Source organism: Loxodonta africana, chromosome 11 (genome assembly GCF_030014295.1).
Source record: "Loxodonta africana isolate mLoxAfr1 chromosome 11, mLoxAfr1.hap2, whole genome shotgun sequence".
Taxonomy (NCBI): Eukaryota; Metazoa; Chordata; class Mammalia; order Proboscidea; family Elephantidae; genus Loxodonta; species Loxodonta africana.
Window position 1 is genome coordinate 56,561,762 of NC_087352.1, and position 20,278 is coordinate 56,582,039.

The following is a 20,278-nucleotide window of genomic DNA, read 5'->3' on the forward strand; positions in this document are numbered from 1 at the left end:
AGTGTCAAGTAAACATTTCAAAAAGTAGGCTGGAGAGATGCATGGCTAGAGAATTATAGGTTAAGGACATAATAAATAATGCAAGGTTTTCACTAGGTGGCAGGAGGGGGTAAGAATGTATATACTGGCCGTAGGTAGAGTCTACAACAGAGCCAAACACTCGCTGTGGCTTGAAACTTTTGGTTCTGTATTCTAGGAAAAGTCATGTTCTATGTAATTAAAGGCACATTGCTGGGCAGATAACTGCCCCTGAGGTTAACTGGTGTGGCCACAGCATGTAAAAAAATGTGCCAACTGTAAGCATCAAGACTGCTCCAAAAATCTACTATGCCACAGGGAGCCCAGGCTGCAACTCCTTGGATAATGCAGCAGAAATGAAGCAGAAAAAGACAGTGGAAGGATCAGGGACTTTCAAATAATCCCTGTATTCACAGGGATGCCTTCACCTGCAAGTAAAAGAAAACTTGCAGCTAAGGACTGTGCCTAATCATAAGGATATTTATTATTTCCTCAACAAAACATGTGCATATAGGCAGTTGCAGGGCTGGCACAAGGAGTCCTGGTGGTGCAACTGTTAAGCACTTGGCTGCTAACCTAAATGTTGGGGGTTTGAACACACCCAGTGGCTCTGCTGGAGGAAGACCTCATGACAGTCCGTTTCTGTAGAGATTACAGCCAAGAAAACCCTATGGGGCACTTCTATTCTGTCCCACGGGGTCGCCATGAATCAGAATCGACTCATGGGCACTAAACAACAACAACAATGACAATAGGGCTGGTTCAGTGGCTTAATGATGTCATCGTGGACTCAGGCTCTTTCTGCTCCTCTTTTCTACCTCCCAGGTCTATTTGCCTTTTGTCCTTTGGCTTGTTGCCTCATGATCATAAGACGACTGCTGTAGTTCTGGCATTGCATCCACAGTCAAAAGCAGAGGCAGAGGTAAAAAGTATTTTCTTTTTTTTTTCCTTATGAGGCCCTTTTAATCTGAGCACAGGTGCTTTCTTAGAAGCTTCTCAGGAAACATCCCTTTATATCTCATTGGCCAGAACTAGGACACAGGATTGTGAATTGTTTCCGGAAGGCTGGGAAAGCTAGTTTTCAGCCTCTGTGGAGGGAGAGAGATCAGGGAGTTGGAACTGGTTTTTGGGTAACCAACCAGAGTGAATGCCCCAAGCCCCAAGAAAAGGCCTCATGCTGTAGAAGAAAGAGCACTAGATTATGAGCCAGGAGCCACCAGCTCGCTGTGTGACCTTGTGTCAGCCACCTAGACTCTCAGAAGCTCTGACCTGATCTCTAGGGTGAGACAAGGGTAATAAAAACTTACCATGATTTTATTAAAACTCCTTGAGGGCTTTGAATGAACTGCCCAGTAGTAGTGTAATTAATTTAATGAGATCCATTTGGTAAAAACAGCTGTGGCTCCTCTCCTTCCTATGGTCAGGAGACATATGCTGGCTGGATAAATGCTTATGCTAACAGGTTTTGATGGATGTTTAATTACACCAGTGGCCTGGTGTCTTTGGTCTCTTGATATTCCCAGCTGGAGCATAAGGCCCAGGATGGTGTTGAAAAGACCTTACATATGTGCTAAGTCAAGGTAGGGTCTGTCCTAGGTAGGAGTGAGGAAGAGATGACATGGGCTTCCCAAGGTCTCTCCACATCACTCTTTCTCACCTGGCCTTCAATTTTCTTCTACTATCTGCTGGCTTGGAAGCACCCATGGTTGGGGTGACCCAGCTCTGGCCCAGATATGGGCTTCATCTAAACACTTCCCAAAGTCCTTCTCCTCATAGAGCTGCTGACCTCCTCCCTTTCCTCAAGGCTTGGCTGTCAGGGGAGCTGCTGTGATGAGCTAATGCTGCCAAAGTTTGAGTGGATGCAGAGGGAATAAGGCTCCCCCAAGCCCAGGTTGGATATGGGTGCTCAAAGAGGGCTCCTACAAACTAGGCAGGCCAATAAAAGCAGCTGAGTCAAGGCTCTGCTGGGTTGCAAATAACAGAGTCCACTATTCTAAGATCACAAGGTACCTGATGGAAACCAGGTCAATAGGTGCAGTCAGCCCTACCAGGGACTGAAACCAGGGAGAAATCTGACCAACACCAGGGTAGCTTTTCTCTTTGTCTTTCATTCCTCTCTCTGTTCTCCTACTTTGTTCTTCCCTCTCTGTGATGAAGGACACACAATGAACTTGGTCACCCCATAGTTCCTTGGTTGGCTTATCCTCAGTTCAAGGAACCAGCAAAGAGTGACAAACATCTCTGAATCTTAACTCTAAATTCCCAGGAGAGAGTATGATTGGCCCAACTTGGGTCAGGTTGTCCCCTTAACTCCCCGTTCAATCACTAGAGTGGGGGTATGATGGGTGAGTGAGGAAGGTCACCATGGTACAAACAAGGATGCAGAGGCCTCCCCTGTGGGTGGAGAGGGTATCCTCCTCAGAGACGGGAGGATGTAGGCAGGCAAATACTCCAACCCATTGCTGTCGGGTCAATTCCAAGTCATGGTGACTCCATGTGTAACGGAGTAGAACTGAGTTCCACAGGGTTTTCTTGGCTGTAATCTTTACGGAAGCATATCGCCAGGACTTTCTTCCATGGTCCTGCTGGGTGGGTTTAAACCACCAACATTTTGGTTAGCAGCATCACCCAAACCAAAAAACCTGTTGCCATAGAGTTGATCCTGACTCACAGCAACCCAATAGGACAGAGTAGAGCTACCTTCTAGGGTTTCTAAGGAGCAGCTGGTGGATTTGAACTGCCAACCTTTTGGTTAGCAGACGAGCTTTTAACCACGATACCACCAGGGCTCCATAAATGTTCGTTAATGAAAATAATCACAAATACTACAGCCTCCACCAGACTGAATCCAGCACAATTAGACGGTATCTGGCTATCACTACTGACTGCCCTGGCAGGGATCACAGCAGAGGGTCCCGGACAGAACTGGAGAAAAACGTAGAACAAAATTCAAACTCTCTCTCTCTCTCTCACACACACACACACACACAAAAGACCAGACTTACTGGTCTGACAGAAAGTCTGGAGAAACCCCAAGAGTATGGCCCCTGGACTTTCTTTTAACTCAGTACTGAAGTCACTCTTGAGGTTCACCCTTCAGCCAAAGATTAGACAGGCCCATAAAACAAAATGAGACTAAATGGGCACACCAGCCCAGGGGCAAGGATGAGAAGGCAGGAGGGGACAGGAAAGCTGGTAATGGGTAACTCAAGGCCGAGAAGGGGAGAGTGTTGACATGTCGTGGGGTTGGCAACCAATATCATGAAAAAATATGCGTATTAATTGTTTAATGAGAAACTAATTTGCTCCGTAAACCCTCATCTAAAATACAATTAAAAAAATAATAATCAAAATGAAATAAACAAGATTATATTAATAGTAAATGGTGGACCCAAAATTTGAACCTAATAACAATTTCAATATTGTATGTTCTCTGGGATTTTTACATTACTCTAGATCAAACAATGTGGAAAATATATTTCCCCATTAAAAACAAAAATCAACAACAAAAATAGCCCCTTTGGAGCGTTTCAGGTAAAAATCTCAGAGAACATATAACCCTGAAAGCGTTATTAGGTTCAAATACTGGGTGCACCATTTAGTATTATAAGTTTGTTTATTTTATTTTTATTTAACAAGCACTTACGTAGTATTTTCTACATGCCAGAGATTGTACTGGTTTAAGTGATTTACATATTTTATTTAATCCTTGTAATGACTCTATGGAATGCATATAATTATTATCCCCATTTTGCAGATGAGGAAACTGAGGCATAGAAAGGTTAAGTAATTTGCCCAGGTCACACAGATAGTAAGCGGTGAAGCCGCAATTCCATCCCTGTCTGTCTGGCTCTATTGCCCTTGCTCTGAACCCCTGTTATGCTGACCTTCCATAAATTATTGAAACTTTCTGTGTCTCAGTTTCCTCATTTGTAAAATGGACATAATAACACCTACCTCACCAGTTGTTGTAAGGATTAAAACAAGGTGGCAGTGTAAAGCCCTGACCCCTCTAATCATGCCTGGGTTGGGGGGAGTGTTGCTGTCTAAGTTTCCAGGTGTTGCCGTAACAAGAATACCATAGGTGAGTGGCTTTAAAGAACAGAAAGTTTATTTTCTCACATTTAAGAGGCTAGATGTCTAAATTCAGGGTGTGGCTCTAGGGGGAGGTCCTTCCTTGTCTATTTCAGCTTCTAGTAGTTGGCAATCCTTGAAATTCCCGGGCTTGTAGATTCTTCTGCCTCCATGGTCATCAGGCTGTTTGTCTTCCCCAAGTTTGTGGTCACTTGTCTCTGTGTCTATGTGTTCTTTATATTACTCAGAGATTAGGTTTAGGACACACCCTACACTGGTAAGGCCTCATTAACATAACAAAGAAAACCCTATTTCCAAATGGGATTACATCTACAGGTATAGGGGTTAGGAATCTAACACATATTTTGGGGGACATAATTCAATCCATAACAGAGCCCATATGTGAGGAGTCAGAGCTTTTTCTTTCCTTCCCATCTTCCAGGTTCCCCAGAGAACCCAATGATTCTGCATGTCTTTTGACATCTCCTGAGGGTGGAGCTGGGAAGTGGCTCAGCCTGGCTGTTGACATCCTCAGCTCTCGGCCTTGACTCTCGCTTCATGTGGCTCTCCCTCAGGCAGCAGCTACACATACAGAGAGTCCCTGTGGCCACAGAACTCTGTGGACCCCCGCTCTGTGATGCTGTAGAGCTCTGGGTAAGCTGGAAATGACTGCTTTCCAAAGCAATCCATCATGCACGTAGCACAACCACCCCAGAGGTGAAAACCACGCTAATAGAATAAGCAGGGAGCTAGCTTGCAAATCTGTTGACAGTCTCGGCTTTCGTAAGCAGACCTTGATTTAATAACAAAAGAAATCTCAGGTGTTAAATCTGCTCTGCCTCAGCATGCGTGCTTCTATTATTATATTTTAATAACATGGCATATGCCTAAAGACATGTAGGCATATTGTTCCAAATAAGATCTTTATTATACGGGTAGTCCCCCACTTAAAGTCGTATTCAAGTTACAACAAACCACACTTATGTGGACCCCTATCCTATGTCGGGGGCTACCTGTACTATACAATGTTACAGCATTGTAATGTTTCCAACCTCCCAAAGATAAATAAAGATTGCATTTATAATAAAACAGAGCAATAATAAAAGACAATAATAATGACAATTAAAAAAAAAAAAAAAAAGAGGTATTTGACTTACATCAGAACCGACTTACAGCGGAGTCTCCGGAATGGAACCCCATCGTAAGTCGATGACTACCTGTGTTGCCTCAGCTTTGCTGTGATGTTCATGTTAAACTAACTCTCATACAACTTTAGAGTTGTGTTGTTGTTAGTTGCCATCGAGTCAGCTCCGACTCATGGTGACCCTATGTATAACACGACCCTGTGTTGCTTGGTCCTGCACCATCTTCATGATTGTCGGTAATTGGACAGTATTCTGTTGTGATCCATAGGGTTTCATTAGCTAATTTTTGGATGTAGATTGCCAGGCCTTTCTTCCTAGTCTTAGTCAGGAAAAAAAAGCTCTGCTGAAATCTGTCTATCACGGATGACCCTGCTGGTATTTGAAATACTGGCGACATAGCTCCCAGCATCACAGCAACATACAAGCCACTGTAGTATGACAAGGAAACACAAATATATTCAATATCACTGTATGGTAAAGGGTTAACTCAGCAGGCCCTGGTTGCTCATACCTAAAGAAAAAAAAAACTGGCCACATTTTATCAGTTTGAGCTGGGAGGAGCGGGGAAGGGCTGGAGACTGAGTAGCTAAGGTCAGCCACGTGGGTGCTCTGTACCTACCTTACTGATTCCCTATAAAAACTCTGGACACCAAGACTTGAATGAGCTTCCCTCATTGGCAACACTTTACACATGTTATCACACATCATTACTGGGAGTATCAAGCAGGTCCACACGTGGTTGCACTTAGAGGGGACACCTGGGAGCTTGTGCCTGGTTTCTCTTGGGCTTTGCTGATTTCGATATTTCTTTCCTTTGTAATAAATTATAACCATGAGTATAACAGCTTTTCTGAGTCCACTGAGTCCCTCTAGTGCGTCATCAAGCCTGAGGAAGGTTTTGGGGTCCTCCAACATGGTCTTTCTGCTAAGGGTTCTGTGGTGGGAGCAGTGGTGAAGAAGTAAAAATTGGGAATGTTAACAGCAGGAAATCAGTAATGAAGGGGCTAGAATTAGGCCTTGGGGTGTTTACCAGGTGGGAAGCTTTGAATATCTTCCACTTGCACCTCAGAAAAAAACAAAACCAAACCCATTGCCATCGAGTCAATTCCAACTCATAGTGACTCTATAGGACAGGGTAGAACTGCCCCATAAAGTTTCCAAAGAGCACCTGGTAGATTTGAACTGCCAGCCTCTTGGTTAGCAGCCATAGCATTTAACTGCTACACCACCAGCGTTTCCCAGAGGTCTTATATTTTTCCCCTGTTTTTCCAAAGTATAAAAATCCTCTCGGACAGGTCCTTCTTCTACCTCTTTATCCCATAGTGCTTAATGCAGCTTGTTCTTTGCCCAAATGGTCAGTATACCCATCCCCCAGCTGCTGTGAGTTCTAGCTGGTAAATGGCTCACAGCTATCTTTGGGAAAATTGCCTTTGGCTGAATAGGTTTAGCCCCTCTCCCCCTGCCCCGCCAGCCAGCAGGCAATGAATGATTGACATGGGTGTACAAAAGGCCTTCTCCTTTTCCTCCAGGTGGGATCAACCCTGTGTACAAATCATGATCCCCATGGGATCAGGCTTAAGCTGATCTGTAGCCCAGGCCACATGCTGGCTGAGCGTTCTTCCTCTGCTCTTATCTTCTTCTTGTGGTCCTCTTCTTTTTTTAAATTTTTATTGTGCTTTAAGTGAAAGTTTACAAACCAAGTCAGTCTCTCATACGAAAATTTATATATACCTTGCTATTATATACTCCTAGTTGCACTCCCTCTAACGAGACAGCACACTTCTTGCCTCTACCCTCTGTCTTCATGTCCATTCTACCAGATTCTGACCCCCTCTGCCCTCTCAGATCTTCTCCAGACAGGAGCTGCCCACATAGTCTCATGTTATCTACTTGATCCAAGAAGCTCACTTTTCACCAGTATCATTTTCTATCCCATAGTCCAGTCCAATCCCTGTCTTAAAGAGTTGGCTTTGGGAATGGTTCCTGTCTTGGGCTAACAGAAGGTCTGGGGACCATGACCTCTGGGGTTCTTTTAGTCTCAGTCAGACCATTAAGTCTGGTCTTTTTGCGAGAATTTGGGGTCTGCATCCCACTGCTCTCCTGTTCCCTCAGGGGTTCTCTGTTGTGTTCCCTGTCAGGGCCGTCATCAGTTGTAGCTGGGCACCATCTAGTTCTACTGGTCTCAGGCTGATGTAGTCTCTGGTTTATGTGGCCCTTTCTGTCTCTTGGGCTCATAATTACCTCTGTCTTTGGTGTTCCTCATTCTTCTTTGCTCCAGGTGGGTTCAGACCAGTTGATGCATCTTAGATGGCTACTTGCTAGTGTTTAAGACCCCAGATGGTGTGGTCCCCTTCTTAGAGCATTTCTTCAGTATATCACTTTCCCAAGAATCCCCATCTCTCAGGGACTGCTTTGAGGGAACCAATTCCAGTCAATGATGACCCAACTCTAGCGGCCACAACCATACTTTTGAATACCAGCTAAAATAGCCTGATAAATGTCATGGCCCTCTGTCCTTATATCTGCAAAGATTTTTCAGGCATTTAAAGCTTTTTCTCAGTATTGAGCCCCTGATGGCATCTGTGAGATATGGCTCTGGGAGGTATTTTTGGGTGGTTAGCTCCTGTACATCTCAGGATGTAAGCACCTTTTATGACTGAAAGGAAAGAGCAGCCCTGGTCAGGTTTGGAGGTGCTCCAAGATATGGTTTTAAATCCATAATATGGACACCAGGCCTGACCCAGATGATTCTGGAGTCACTTTGATTACCAGTCTGTGTGGGTTCCTCCTCCCCTCCAACCTCAAGCCCACAAAACAACTGGCCTTCAGGGAGAAACCAGCCAGGTTCTAATGAATCAACTGCTGTCAAAGACAGGATTAGATAACACATAAATGAATGAGTGTGATTATGTTCCAATAAAACTTTATTTGGCCTGTCCAGATCAAGTTTCAAAACATTTAATAGATTTTTTTCCAAAACATGAGTAGTAATAACAATTCCTCTGTAACAACAATTATATATGAACTGGTCCAGGTCAGCAGCTTGTTCCTTTACCAAAAAAGTAAAGCCGCCCCATGAGGACAAAATGGCACATGAAGAGCGGCATACATTTCCTTTTCATTAAAAAAAACCCAAACACTTCATATTTACATATTTCCCATTTAAAAATTGGTCACTGTGATTAATTCTGTTTTTTAAATATAAGTTTCTACCGTGTTGCAGGTTTCAATTTACAAATTGTAGTGAGCTGATTAGGTTTAAGGTGCAGTGAGGCGAGGATGAACACAGTCCAAGACCAATCCTTGGGAATCCTCTACTTAGAGACTGGCTAGACTTCCTGTGGGTATCTTTGGGGGCTTTGGGGTAGGTGTGTGAGAAGAACTGAATACCATTGGTGGAAATGGCAGAGTGCTCCAGGAAACTGGTTTGGGACTGGGGGGGAGGCTGTTGGTTGCCCCTCTGCTTCTGCAGAGGACCTGCTGTGTCCATGTACCACCACCCCATGCTCTGGGTATGATGGACCTCTGGGTTGGGTGCTACAAAGGCATCCTGGCCTAAACTATGAGGGGCATGGCTGCCTGGAGTCCCTTCCTTTGTCCTGGGGTCCCCATGCTGGTGCCTGACCCTGAGGGCCCTCACTGTGGTATTCCACCTTTCCTTGATTCTTTGCTCCAGTACATTGATTTGGGGCCTCCTCTTTGCCAAGTAGATGCTTACATGGATGGGCTAAACGGGTGCCCAAACCGAGGGGCAGTGTTCAGGAAGCATGACGGGTTCCAGTGAAACCCCATGGTAACACGTTTGCTCTGTGAGGGCACATCATTGCTGTCACCCAAATGAGCAATTCATGCTGAGAACAGGTAGGTCCCGAGGTAGGCTTGGAGAGGAGCTGTGTGTATGTGGGTGGGTGGGTGGGTGTGGGCGACTGTCTGGTGGTGGTGGTGGTGGGAGGGCTGAGGGGATTCTTGGAATTGCTGTCTTCAAACTCACCTGTGATGACAACCACTCAGAACAAGGGCTGTCTCTTTGTTTCTGCGCGTGTGTTAGGAAAGTGCATAGGGTGTGCTGGGGAGGTGTGTGCACAGATCTGGGAGACCCCAAACTGGTCTGGTCTGAAACCAAGACTTCTGACCAGATTGGGGAGGAGGGGTCCCCAGCAAATACAGGGGTGTGGCAGATGAGAACATTTAAGTACTTGAGGAGCCAGAAAAAAACTGCTTGGTTACCCAGGGAAATTTGCTGGCTCAGTTTCCAATTTCTGAATACAAGACACATTGCTCTGAATAAAAAGATGTTGAATGGGTTAGATGGTAACATGCAGGGAAGAAACATCTTGGATCCGGTACTCTGACTGGAAAGCCAGAGGGACCCTGGTAGAGGAAGACATTATCTAAAGACAGACATTGGCCTGGGGTCAGGAGACTGGAATTCCAGGCTTGCCCTGACACTGACTAGATCTGAGATTAAAGCAAGTAGCTTTGCTTCTTGTCCTTCCTACTGGGGCCACATGGATTCAAAGCTATGTCTGCAAGATTCCTCTGGCCCAGCCACACTGGTAGGGGCTGCAGACAGCTAGAAAAGATTTTTCCCTGCACACTACCACTTATAAAATGCACAGCCCTCCCCTCCGCTGGGAAGCCCCCAAGAGAGGCTCCTGCTCCAACCCGCTCCCAGAGGTTAAAGGCTAGTTATTAAGGCAGTTTAGGAAATGGACATTCCTCTCCCTCCTAGGATCCTTCATGTGTTCTGCTAACCCCAAGGCAGCAGAGGGGCGGGAAGAGTGGTAGAGATGCCAGGGCGGCTGCCCCATCTGGCCCAGCCCAGCTTCCCCGGGGGGGCAGCCCCTGGGGTCTGTGAGGACAGTCCTGGGGCCTCGGGCACCCCCTCAACCCTCACCACCTTTCTTTGGAGAAGGCTTCAGTCTGCACGAGGTCGCTAGGGTGTTCGGAGATGCACGCGCCATTGAGATCGCCCAGTTTATTGTCCGGCAGGTCCTCGGGCTTGGTGCAGAGCTTGAGCGCTCGGGAGATAAACACGTCCAGGTCGAAATGGGGGCTGGCACTGTCAGTGCCAGGGGCCGGGTGGCCTGGGGGTGAGGCAGCCAGGCGGCGCTCGGGGCCGTCAGGGGGTGGGCTGGAGCACTCGGGACCGCCCTGAGTGCTCTTGACCCACTGGGCGATCTCCAGGAAGAGGCTGGCTGGCTCTTCATCGCGGGTCAATGCATCCGCCGCCACCGCGGTCGTAGGGGGCGCGGCGGCCGCCTGCTTCCAGTGAGATAGGTCCAGGATGAGCTTGGGCTCCGAGTAGTGGTGCGGCTTGTTGTCGCGCCACAGCAGCTTGTCCAGGTAGGACGGTGAGCCCACCTTGTAGTCGCAGGAGTGTCCATAGTCTGTCTCAAAGGCGCGCTCCATGGACGAGTGGGACTGCTCCAGGAAGCGCTCGGAGCTGCTCTGTGAGTCCTTGCGCGGGTCCACCTGCACGTCCTCTGCCAGTGGCGCAGAGCCCGCGCGTGGGTCCCGCTGCACCTCGCTCGCGTCCTGGCACCTGTCGGGCCGCCACTCCAGGTCGGATGACAGGCTCACAGGGTACCTGCCAGGGGACAAACGGGGCAGTGATTGGATTCCCAGCGCGGATGTCTTCGCAGAGGGTGCTAAGCCCCCTAACCCCCATCTGCCTCCCACAGGCCCACTTTCCACCTTGGGGGGAGGGTGAGCGGACAAGATAATAATGGGCATTAAGGGCTCAGGTTCGGCTTGGCCCTTGAAGACAGTTAAGTTTCTTTTGTATTCATTCAGTACCCTACAAATATTTATTGAGCACCTACTATGTGTCAGGCATTGCTCTAGGCACTACCATCACCACCAAAACAAAAACCAAACCTATTGGCCTCGAGTGATTCTGACTCACAGTGACCCTATAGGACAGAACAGAACTGCCCCATAGAGTTTCCAAGGAGGTGGACCCGCGCAAGGACTCACAGAGCAGCTCCAAGGGCTTCCTGGAGCAGTCGCACTCCTCCATGGAGAGTACCTTAGAGACAGACCATGGCCATTGGATTTGAACTGCCAGCTTTTTGGTTAGCAGCTGTAATGCTTAACCACTACACCACTAGGGTTTCCTACTACCGACACGGGAGTGGGCAAAACAGGCACTTACTTTCTAATGGATCCACCTATGCAGTGTTCCTAGACCGCTGAAGGGCACACAGATCACCTGGGCTTCTTGTTAAAATGCAGATGCTGATTTATTACCTCTAAGGTGGGGCCTAAGAGTCTGTGTTTTTAACAAGTTCCCAGGTGATGCCCATGCTTCTGGTCCTTGGACCACACTTTGAGTAAGCAAGGCCCCAGTGAGTGCTTCTTAACCCTGGCTGCAGATCAGCATCACACCGAGAAAAAAGAAAAAATGCCTGCCCACACCCCCAATTCAGATTCTGTTGGTGTAGGGTGGGGACCTGCATCAGCGTGTTTTTAAACCTTCCAGGTGACTCTAAGGTACCCCTGCCCTAGTGGATCTGGCTGGATACCACACATCATCCTGCAGAGATGCAAAGCAGACAACCTTGGAAGAGGCGAGAGATCCTTGGGATTCAGACCCCTGCTGGCTGCTCTGTAGCCATGGAGATCAGGGTCAGTTCTTGTTGTTGTGTGCCCTCGAGTGGATTCCGACTCACAATGACCCTGTTGGACACAGCAGAACTGCCGCATGGGGTTTCCAAGACTGTAATCTTTATAGAAGCAGACTGCTACATCTTTTTCCCACAGCAAGGCTGGTGGGTTTGAACCACTGACCTTTTAGTTAGCAGCTGAGCTCTCTAACCATTATACCACTGGAGCTCCTAGCCAAAAGGAAATGAAGGGCAGATAGGCTGTCAGCTTTGGCTGAGCCCTCTGCTCTTGTACCAGGTGCTCCATGCTGAACGGAGGGGAGGCAAGGAGCCCAGGGGAGGCGTCAGCCAGCAACCAGCTAATCCCCTAACAGGAGGTCTAGTGTTCACACAGGATAAACAAACCAACTAAGGACAGACCGGCTTAAGTGTGTGAAAGGGCAGATGGGTCACTGGCAGTGCCCTGGATGTGGGCTGGAAGTCATGGAAGGCCCCCATACTGACCATCTCTGACTGAAGCCATTTAAGCAAGAATCACTCCTAGAGATGAACATGCCCCCTTGAGTGTCCTTGAATCTGCAGAGATTTCTAGGAAGAACTTGTGAGGACCCTAACCCTTGGCTGCTCCACACCAGCGTCATGCATCAATTATTTGTAGTCTTCATAGCAACCTTGTGGGGTTTGTGTTATCACTCCTGCTTTACGGATGAGGGAACTGGGGTGTCAACAGGTTAGTTTGCCCAAAGCAGCAGAGCCTGTAGGAGGGGGCTTATCATCCCCTGAAATTCCTGTTTCCTCCCTTGAGCTCATCATCATCCAACTCATGAGTCAGAATCAACTCGACGGCAATGGGTTTGGTTTGGTTTTGGTTTCCCTCGAGCAGGTGTGACAGCAAAGGTTGGGAGTACAGGTGCACCAGGTTAGAGGTGGTGCACCAGTTGATGGGTGGCAGCCAAAGAAACTCTGCTACAGTTTTTCCTGGCACCCACCTTGTGACACAGCCATGATAAGCACAGCAGAGACCTCAGAGATCCAATGCTCTGCACCCCCAGAATGCTGTGGAGTGGGGGATATTGCAGGGACCATAGTCAAGGGAAGGCCTTGTATGGGGCGGCAGAAGAGTCATCATTAATTTCTATTTGCTGCCAACTGCTCAGAACAGTAATTGACAACAACAACAAACCAACAGATCTGTCCAAAAATACAAGTGCCACCCTAGCCCTCCCCTCGGTGCCTCCTTATCTGAAAGCCATCATCTGTCATGTGACTAAAAAGAAGAAACTGCTCATCTGTCACTTACGTAACTAGCTGTCACCTCCCACGGCAGTGGGACTCCCACTTGGTCCCCCTCAGAGTCCCAGCTGCACAGCCCTCGGGTTCTATTTCCACACTGAGCAGCTACCAGCGCTGCCTCCCAGGATTAGCAGGTGGGGATGCCCCAGAATTTAGCTGCCAGATCTAAGAACCTCAGAACAGGAAGGGACCTAGGCAGAGTGTCTAAGAAATGTGTCTTCTCCCCAACCCTGACTCATTGGCAGTGGCTTCCTGTGTTGAGGAGTATTCTGATGCTGAGGCTCCCCCCAGTTTAGCAGGAAAGAGTTCTGTAATTGATTAGCAGTGTCTTGCATGGATGCAGATGGGGAGGGCTGCACACAGGCCAGGAATTACCTGTGTGACATGGTGCAATCTCTTAACCTCTCTGAGCTCTTAACTTCCTCATCTGTAAATGGGCCCTCACAATAATGAAGCCTCTCTTAATAGCACTGTCAGGAGGTGCCAATGATGTCACACACATGAAAGTGTTTTGTAATGGTAAATTTTACATTTTTTTCTTGCCTTGCATTGTTGTGTTGACTTTTCAAGGGCAAACTCCCAGCCTGCTGGAAGTGAACTCCTTCAGTGGGGATCTTCAAATAATTTTTGTTTTTGTTAGTTGCTGTGGAGTTGATTCCAACTCATGGCGACCCCATGTGTTTAAAGAGCGGAACTGCTCCACAGGATTTTCATAGCTGTAATCTCAACAAAAGGAGGCCTGGTGGACCAATGGTTAAGTGCTCAGCTGATAATTGAAAAGTTGGAAGTTTGAGCCCACCCGTGGCTCTGTCAGGGAGAAGACTTGGTGATCTACTCCCATAAAGATTACAGCCTTTGAAACCCTATGGGGCAGTTCTACTCCCTCCACAGGGTTACGAATGAGCCAGAATTGACTTGATGGCACACAACAACAATCTTAACAGACAGATCACTGGGCCTTTTCTTCTGCAATATTGCCAGGTGGGTTCAAACCAACAACTTTTAGGTTAGTACCATCTGTACCACCTAGGGACTTCTATAAGGAGCCCTGGCGGTGTGGTGGTTAAGCATTCGGCCCCTAATTGGAAAGTCAGCAGTTTGAACCCACCAGCCACTCCACAGGAGAAAGATTTGACAGTCTGCTTCCATAAAGATTTACAGCCTTGGAAACCCTATAGGGCAGTTCTACTCTGCCCTACAGGGTTACTATGAGTTGGAATTGATTCAATTCCAATTCGGGCTGCTAACCCAAAACTCAGTGGTTTGAACCCATCAGCTGCTCCAGGAGAGAAAGTCGTGTCAGTCTGCACTTCAGTAAAGATCACAGCAATGGAAATCCTATGGAGCAGTTCTACTCTGTCCTATAAGGTTGCTATGAGTCAGAAACAAGTCGACAGCAGTGGGTTATACACAGTAGGTGCTCATTAAATGCTTGCCGAATGCTGTACTGAACCCTGTGTTTGGTACACTCAGGTGGTGAGGGAAGCTGGTGGTGGCTGTATTGCACAGAGAAAGGCCCTCGTCCCATATATGCAGGACACACCTGGGCACACTTGGGGTTTGACCATTTACTGGGAGTGTCTGGGGACAGGAGAGGGAAAAACAGGAAGTTAAGTTGGAGAAAACACCCAATGGACTATACAACTCGGAAGGCAAAAGGAAAGATCACAGAGGACCAGAGGCAAAATAGATATGGGGGGGCAGGGGATGTGGACTATAGACAACAGGGCTGGGGCCCCTGGAACCGTACCTGTCCCAGTTGGAGAGCTGGCTCTGGTTGGTGGCCATCAGCAGGATGTCGTCAATCTCATCCTCGATGCGGAAGGGGTGTTGCGAGGTGGGCTCATCCTCAGGGCACGAGTACGGGCTCATATAGGGGTGCTGCAGCCCCATCTCGGCCGTTAAGCGATCCATGGGGTTAAAGGTCAGGATCTTCTCCAGAAAGTCAATGGCTGTGGGAAGCAGAGCAGGACACGCAGGTCACTCGTTGCCCCTGCTAGGCTGAGAATGAGACTCCTCAGCATGGTGACATTCCCTGGTGTTTGTAATTTTCTGTTTGCAAAGCAGATTTCTAGCCATTTTCTTTCTGAAGATCCTCACCACAAGCCAGTGATAAAGGCACAGTAGAGACTGTTTTTCGACTTCACAGGTCAATAAATAGAGGCCCAGAGGGGGGAAAGTGACTTGCTCAGGATCCCACTGTGGCTGAGAGGAGGTCCAGGCTAGAGCCTTGCCTTAGGCTAGATTTGCTAGAGAGAGAACCAGAATAAAGATTTGGTGTAGGTCATTTATAGGGCAGGTGATCCTGGGAAGCACTGGTGGGAGTGGGGCAGAAGTCAATATAGGATGGCTGAAGAGCAGCTGGGGCTTAGTCCCACTGGGGCCCTCCAGGAGATGGTGTAGAGCACACCTCAGGGGTGGTTCCACTTGAGGCGTGAGGGAGCTGGGATATGTGTACACCCACTCCCATTTGTCACACAAGTTGAGAGCTGCTGGGGTGCAGTTGAGCACGCTCCTGAGAAAGCCCTCGGGCTGAGTCACAGGTGCCTGTCCTAAAAAGCCTTAGGGATGGGGCCTTGCTGGCCCAGCGCTCCCGGTATATATCCGGTGTTCCTTCCATTCTCTGCTGCCGCTGGAGTTTTGAGGAGCACATGAGGGCAGGCGTGATGTTCAAAATACTTAACCACCAAGCAGAACCCTGTCTGGAAGTTCCTCCGCTGTGTAACCCTTTAGTGGCTAGATCGATGGGCGGCTCTGGGCAGCTGGGATCTGGGGAAGGGAAGGGAAGGGGCACTTGGTAGCCTTGTGCAGTGGCTACTGGTCAACAAGCATGTACGTATTTCAAGGTTTCAGCAGTCAGTAGGTTGTTATGGGTGTGTGCTGGTTGAACATCAGCTCTGCACACAGGTTCCGGTGCCCGTTTCCTCTAAGCAGGGGTAGGGTGCCCATCTGCCCTATGAGCTCTGCCCTGGGTTATCTCATGGCAAGGTCTAGCCTGGAGGCTCATGTTACTTCTCAGCACTGGAGTCCCTGGAGGCCCCACTGAAATCATGACTTGGCTAATCATGCTACAGCCCACACAGAAAGGGAGAAATCAAGCTGGGCTCAGGCCTAGACTGCTGTCCCACCCCCACCCCTCACCTCCCAGTAGGCCTCAGTTGGCACCATTAACCTGACCCTCCATTGGCCCTGGATCTCTTTGCAGAAGAATTCATTAATGATTCAGGAAATCGATGGACTGAGAAGGTCACTGGCCTCCCAGAAGAACACAGTGCTACTTGGTAACGCTACACTGAAAGGTTAGTTAAAACCAAAACCAAACCCGTTGCCGCCGAGTCGATTCTGACTCATAGCGACCCTATAGGACAGAGCAGAACTGCCCCATAGAGTTTCCAAGGAGCCCCTGGTGGATTTGAACTGCCAACCTCTTGGTTAGCAGTCGTAGCACTTAACCACTACGCCACCAGGGTTTCCAAAAGGTTAGTTAGGCAGCAGTAACTCTGACGGCCCCACATCTCTGGTGTCCCCAGGGTGATTCGGGGTCCAGGGTTGAGGACCTGAAAGAGGATCAGCCTCAAAATTCCCAGGATTCAGAAGAATCGGCTACTGCAGTACAGGGCCCAGCTCTAAACCTGGGTACATCTTTCCCTCTGTGGGCTCAGGCCCCCCCCCATTATACTCTCTCGGCCCCACCCACTACAGTAGAAGTTTTGGTAAGGCAATGAGAGAGTTAAAGCCCTACACATTGGTAGGCATCATCAACCTATAGCTGCTGAAAGCTTGAAATAGTTTCATGCTGGTTGGCCATTAGCCATCGCACAAGGCTCCCGAGTGTCCCTTCTCCCACTGATGCTTCATTGATGCCTTGTTATCCTAAGGCCAGAGACCAATTGGGGTAACTGTTCAAGGTCAGAGAATTTTGGTTGAAGTTGGTCCACTGGGACCTGGGGAAGGGGAGTACTCTCAGCAGCCTCTCAACCATTTTCAACTCTCTATCTTTACTTCCTACAATCAGGCTGTGAGTCGTCCTGCTGATGGGGGCCCTCACCAGCTGTCACAGCTCACCCAAACCCTGCCTGTGCCAGGCCAGGTTCTCTGACCCTTTTGGTACTTGCTGGTCTCTCTTACCATGCATCCCCCAACCCCACCCCCCCAACCCCGCCACTGAATACCAGGAGCTCTCTCTGACCCCTTAGGCCATGTCCATTAATACTCCTATTCATCTTTGACAGATATTCCCTGTCTTCCCAGCTAGACCAGACTGTCTTATGTCTGAATTTCTAGCCATAGCACAGTTCTCTGCCCTCAGTGGGTTCATAAATGTGGCTGGTGTTGGGAATGACAGTGAGATTCATGGAACAACTCGACTGTGCTAGGAACTTTTACAACTTCTATTTTACTTTATCCTCACAACCACTCTATGTGATGGGTATTATTATACCCATTTTACAGTTAAGAAAACTGAGACTCAGAGAAGGTTAGTAACTTGCCCAAGGCAACACAGCTAGTCACTAGTAGAACTGGGAATTGAACCTGGGTCTATCTCTCAAAGTGGGAAAGCTCATGTTCTTTGCACCATACCATGCCTTCCAAGGGAAAAAAAAGTAAGAAGAGGGGAAGAAGACAAGAGAGAAAGAGAAGGAAAGGAAAGCAAAAAGAGGAGGTAGAATAGGCAGGACCACAGACTCCAGATTGCATGTAGCTATGGCAAAGGCCCTATGCCGGGGAGTCTCAGCTTCTATATCCAAGGACTATGCTTTTTCTCTTGTGGAAAGAGACCTGCCTGCCCCAGCCCCCAAGGTGCTAGGCCTGATGGTCAGCCTCAGGTACCTTCACTGTTCACTTCGGGGAGCAGCTTGCGCAGTGGCCTTTTCACCTCCCAGGTGCTGTTGACGAAGGAAGGCATCACCCTGAGCAGCTCGTCCTTGTCCTCCTCCCTGATCACAGGGATGGTCTCCAGGATGAGCTGCATCTGCTCCAACTCGTGAGCCCCTGAAAGGCAAATACAGACGATCACAGGTGCCGCCCAATGGCTGGGTGAACAGAAGGCCAAGAAGTGGCTCCAGGTGGCCTGGGAGGGCAACCTGGGGCAGACAGTAGGGCATACTGGGGACCAGAAGACCAGGGTTATGGTCTTCACTCTGCCACTCCCTTGCTGTGTGACTGTGGGTAGGTGGCTTCATCCAGTGTAGAAAGAAGAGGTTTGATTCTGGTCATCTCTGAGGCCCTGTCCATTCCTCTAATGTTCTGTGACTTTGATTGGCTGGTCTGCATTAGAGTGAGTCAGCCAGAGCTAAAGAGATGGGCATAGCCTGGCCCACGGCTTTCCAAGTGTCCATTCCTATATGCCTCTCTGCACACACTTTACCAGGCCAGAGCAGGAAACAATTTTAAGGCTAGGAATGAGCCTTATTCTTTAGTTTCCAATGAGGATATTTCCATCCAGAAAACTCTCAAGAGAAAAAACAATTAGGGAGAACAAGTTTGGTTGGGATGCGTCTCGGTCAACTGAGTTGACAACACAGCAAAGACACTGCCACTATGCTCCTTGGGGCAGAGGGAGGAAGACAGGTTATGCCAGGCCTAGGAAAGGAGGGTGGCCGGACAAGAAGGATCAAGCATGCACTCATGCATTCCCTCACTCATTCATTCAAAAAATATTATTTTACTGAGCACCTTCTCCACGCTGGGCATCATGGTGGATGCTGGGAAGAGTTAAGCATAGTTCTCAGCCTTGAGAAGCTTAAGTCTTCATGTGTCTCAGCAACTCATCTCATTCTATCTTTCACCCCAGGCAACCATAAACAACTGTCTCAGAGCTTTAGCAATGCTGGTGTTGGTCAGGCCTGTCTCCTTGCTGGCTTCCTCTGACTTCTAGGCCATTCTTAATTCCATTTTCTCTTTTGCTGAGTAGCCTTTCCACTTTCCTCTAGCACGTTAAATCTTCATCCAATCCTCTGCTTTCTCATGCAACCTCCCGACTCCCCTAGCTGTGCACAGGCCCTCCTTACCACTGACTTGCATGGGATTTTAGTCTGTCCGAAGCTGGTGGCCTAGGGTGGGGGGTCCCATTCCCTCTATCTTCTATGTTCCCCATGATGCCCCGTGCTGCATGAAGCATATGTGGGTGTTGTGAATGCTGACTGGACAGGTGCCTGCAGAATCAGGATCTACCTTGGAGGTCTCACCTTGGCCTTTCTGTGCAGTGGGCTCAGGAAGAGTCAGTTCAGGGACTCTGGGAACCCTCTGGGGGTACCCTCTCCAAATGAATGTCCAGACCCCCACCAAGGAGCACTGGGGTCAGTGGGCAGTCCTGCTGCAGACAGAGGAGCAGACCTTGCTTACAGCCCCTGACCCTACTCCCCTGTGACACACAGACCAGTGATCATGGCCTTGTGTTCTGAGTGGTTTCTTCAGCGACCAGGGAGAGTCTGCACAGAAAGAGCCCCCTTACTTGTTTGCTTCTGCCAGGGTGAGGGAGGTGGGAAAACCCTTAGGCTAGGATATTAGGTGAGCTAACCAGGTCAGCCACATAGCCCAGAGTGATGGTGGACAACGTTGGAAGGGGAGGCCATGTTGTTGGTGCCAGAGTCCTTAGTGTGGGGAGTGATGAGGACATCGGTGGGTGTCAGCACAGGGAGGATGAGGCGGGGACATAGAGAGGCCATCTGGTTGGCATGTGTCACAGAGAAGGGGTGGTTTGCAAATAGCAAAGCGTCAATGGTGGGCAAGGAGGACATGGGCTTGCAGCCTCTGCAAAGTTAGCCTGAGGTGGAGGGGGCTGAAATTCCCTGAGTGCATGAGAATGGCATTGAGGGTGAGGATGGAGCTGGGGGAGGATTGAGGGCCATGGGTCCAGAGGAAGCAGAAGCAGTAGGGGTGAGAAGCTACTGAGGAGGACTAGCCAGACAGCTAGGAGGAGGGTGCAAGCAGAGGCTAGTGAGGGAGGGCTAGAGTGGGGCACTTGCCCCCGGTACAAGTCCAAGGGGGCACCAGATGAGGTGCAGAATGACATCCTGAGATGCCACAAATATGAAAGGTGCCTGACTCATGCAGTTGGACAAGGGTGGGGGAGTATTTCTGCCGATGCGTCACTGCTATCAATATCTATTCATCTTCAAATTGGGTGGGGGGGTGCAA

General features: G+C 48.8%; 1 protein-coding gene across 1 annotated transcript in view; it reads right to left on the reverse strand.

The window, feature by feature from the left end:
- Positions 1–9,094: 9,094 nt before the first annotated feature.
- MAPK4 (mitogen-activated protein kinase 4) overlaps positions 9,095–20,278 on the reverse strand; it is a 58,561-nt gene continuing 47,377 nt past the window's right edge. The window contains exons 3-5 of the mRNA XM_010586733.3: positions 17,969–18,130; positions 14,889–15,090; positions 9,095–10,827 (exon numbers count right to left, since the gene is read on the reverse strand). Of these exons, the coding sequence (XP_010585035.2) occupies positions 10,131–10,827; positions 14,889–15,090; positions 17,969–18,130 (1,061 nt within the window). The 3' untranslated portion in view covers positions 9,095–10,130. The remainder of the gene's footprint in view (positions 10,828–14,888; positions 15,091–17,968; positions 18,131–20,278) is intronic.